Here is a 2,255-nt window from a genome sequence, read left to right on the forward strand (position 1 = left end):
TTGCTTGAAAACATATTTGAGCTTATTTGCAAACATCGCATCTAAATAATGATTTTAAAGAATTAAGCAGCCAGAGGGTTAATATAAGTTCGTACAAATATTCGGTTAATATAAGTTCGTACAAATATTCAGCTTCTCAAAATAGCAATATAAAGCAGCCAATTTAATTTGATTCACTTTTTGTTAGAACTTCACTATGGACCACATCTGAAAGAAAGAACAGAAGATTTTGCAAAATATTTGAAACAGAATCAGAAACTGCTTCGATATAGTCAAATAATAACTAACTACTTTACTCAATGTGCCACTAAGGTGGCAAAGATTATTATAAATGTTGTTGTTACTTTTGGCACTTTACAAGCCTGCTGAAGAACTGTCAGCGATTTAAGCCGCGTGTGCGGTAACTTCTGAGGGTCAAAGCCCCTGACTGCTCAAGGGCAGAAGTCTGACTTTTAGCTCATATGAAGATGACACACACATTCGCTTGCACAACCCTTTTTTACAGGGGGGAATCTTTCACACACCTGACAAATAGAAACAGGGTAGAGAACAACGATGCCAGAACCAGGATTGGAACCCGGGACGCCCGGATCACAGAGAAGACGTGCTACCCCTAGACCGGCTTATTATAAGTGTTGACGATATAAGCAGATGCAACACCTCAACTTCTCATAAGCATGCACGTATTTATTGCAAAGGTGCTCTTTTAAATTAATGAATACGAGTGTGAATACACTTTCTTTCGTGTGAGCTCTACTGATAATGAAGTCTTAGCACAATAAAAAAAAAAAAAGAAGAGAAAGAAATGAGTAAATTCGCTATTTCGTGGCAGGTATGCAGCGAGGATCGTTCATATGATGAAAAAACTCGCTGCTGTTACTGGAAGTACGAATTGAATGCCGAATGGAAGATGAAGTGTGTGTGTGAGCAAAATAAACTAAGAAATCCCGCTTTCATAGAAATCCATCGAAAATCACCCGCAGGTGAATGCATCGTCTCCGGAGCGTTGGAAATCCACGACGAAAGAAAAGGGCAGTGTCTGCTGAAGAAAAAATTTATCTGTTTACTTGAAGACAGGTGCCTGTTTGCGCGAATAGATTTGCTATACCCTCCAGAGGCTGCGAAAACAGCTCCTAAAATGTTTTTAATCACCGGGGAGATGACTGTCAGCTCCCGCACAGAAGATTCAATGGATTTGGCTGAGTTGGTCCACTTGACGAATACCAATTACTCGTGTTTGAGGCAGCTTTCGAATGACATGGAAAGGTCGCTGTTGGAAAAACCATTTTTAGCCGATGTGACCCTGAAATGTGGGCCTGTTTCCATACCAGCACACAAAAATGTCCTGGCCGCGAGGTCCCCAGTATTCAAGGCAATGTTCCTTTGTCCCATGAAAGAATCTAAGGAAAATGAGGTTATTATACAAGATATTGAAGTGCCAGTTCTTCAGGCAATGCTGAAATACATGTACACAGGAAAAGTTGAAGATCTCGCGCCATCATTAGCTTCTGACTTGCTATTCGCTGCCAACAAATACCAGATTGGATGTCTGGAATCTGCTTGCAGTAAATATTTGATGCGAAACATGTCCATGAAAAATGTTGCAAGCATATTGCTTATTGGAGACTTTGTTTCGCCAGATATGAAAAATTTTGCAATAGATTTCATTTGTAATAAGTGCACTGATTTTTCTGCTTTAGAGAAGGCGAAAGACTGGATAGCTTTGAAGAAAAATAAGCCTGCTTTAGCGTTAGAAATTTTCAGTTCTATTGTCAAATGTCAGGAGCAGAAGTTGAAAATGCTGTAGTGTTTTTAATGCTAAAATGTTTTTGCAACTTTTAGTAAGATAAAAATGCAATTCTTTCAATAAAATTTTAGAATTTTTTAAAAATCGATTCTATGTTTCTTTGGATACGTTTTTTAAATCTGATATTGTTTTCGTTTAAAACTTTCAACGCTACCGACGAGATATCTCGTCTTTCAGATACTTCCAATGACTGGTTTCTTTGGACTAAAATTTCTCTTATTCCAGGTAAGGGTCTTAAAGATATTCTTCAGATATGTATTAGAAAGTTCAACCTATGTAAACTGGTATAAGAGAAATTTTAGTCCACAGAAACCTGTAATTGGAAGCATCTGAAAGACGAGATATCTCGTCGGTAGCGCAGAAAGTGTTAAAACCGATTGCTATATAGTTTGATCTGATAATCGAAAATTTGATATCGAATTTTTAAAATTTTAATCGAAGAATTATA

General features: G+C 37.6%; 1 protein-coding gene across 1 annotated transcript; it reads left to right on the forward strand.

Annotated features, from left to right (window-relative positions):
• Positions 1-702: 702 nt before the first annotated feature.
• LOC129972398 (speckle-type POZ protein B-like) lies at positions 703-1,876 on the forward strand. Its single transcript, XM_056086523.1, has one exon. The coding sequence runs from the start codon at positions 806-808 to the stop codon at positions 1,805-1,807; it is 1,002 nt and encodes a 333-aa protein (XP_055942498.1). The 5' UTR covers positions 703-805; the 3' UTR covers positions 1,808-1,876.
• The last annotated feature ends 379 nt before the right edge of the window (positions 1,877-2,255 follow it).

The sequence above is a fragment of the Argiope bruennichi genome, chromosome 6 (genome assembly GCF_947563725.1).
Source record: "Argiope bruennichi chromosome 6, qqArgBrue1.1, whole genome shotgun sequence".
NCBI lineage: Eukaryota > Metazoa > Arthropoda > Arachnida > Araneae > Araneidae > Argiope > Argiope bruennichi.

Coding starts and splice junctions, on each gene's coding strand:
- LOC129972398 (XM_056086523.1), top strand. CDS start 806: ATGAGTAAATTCGCTATTTCGTGGCAGGTATGCAGCGAGGATCGTTCA.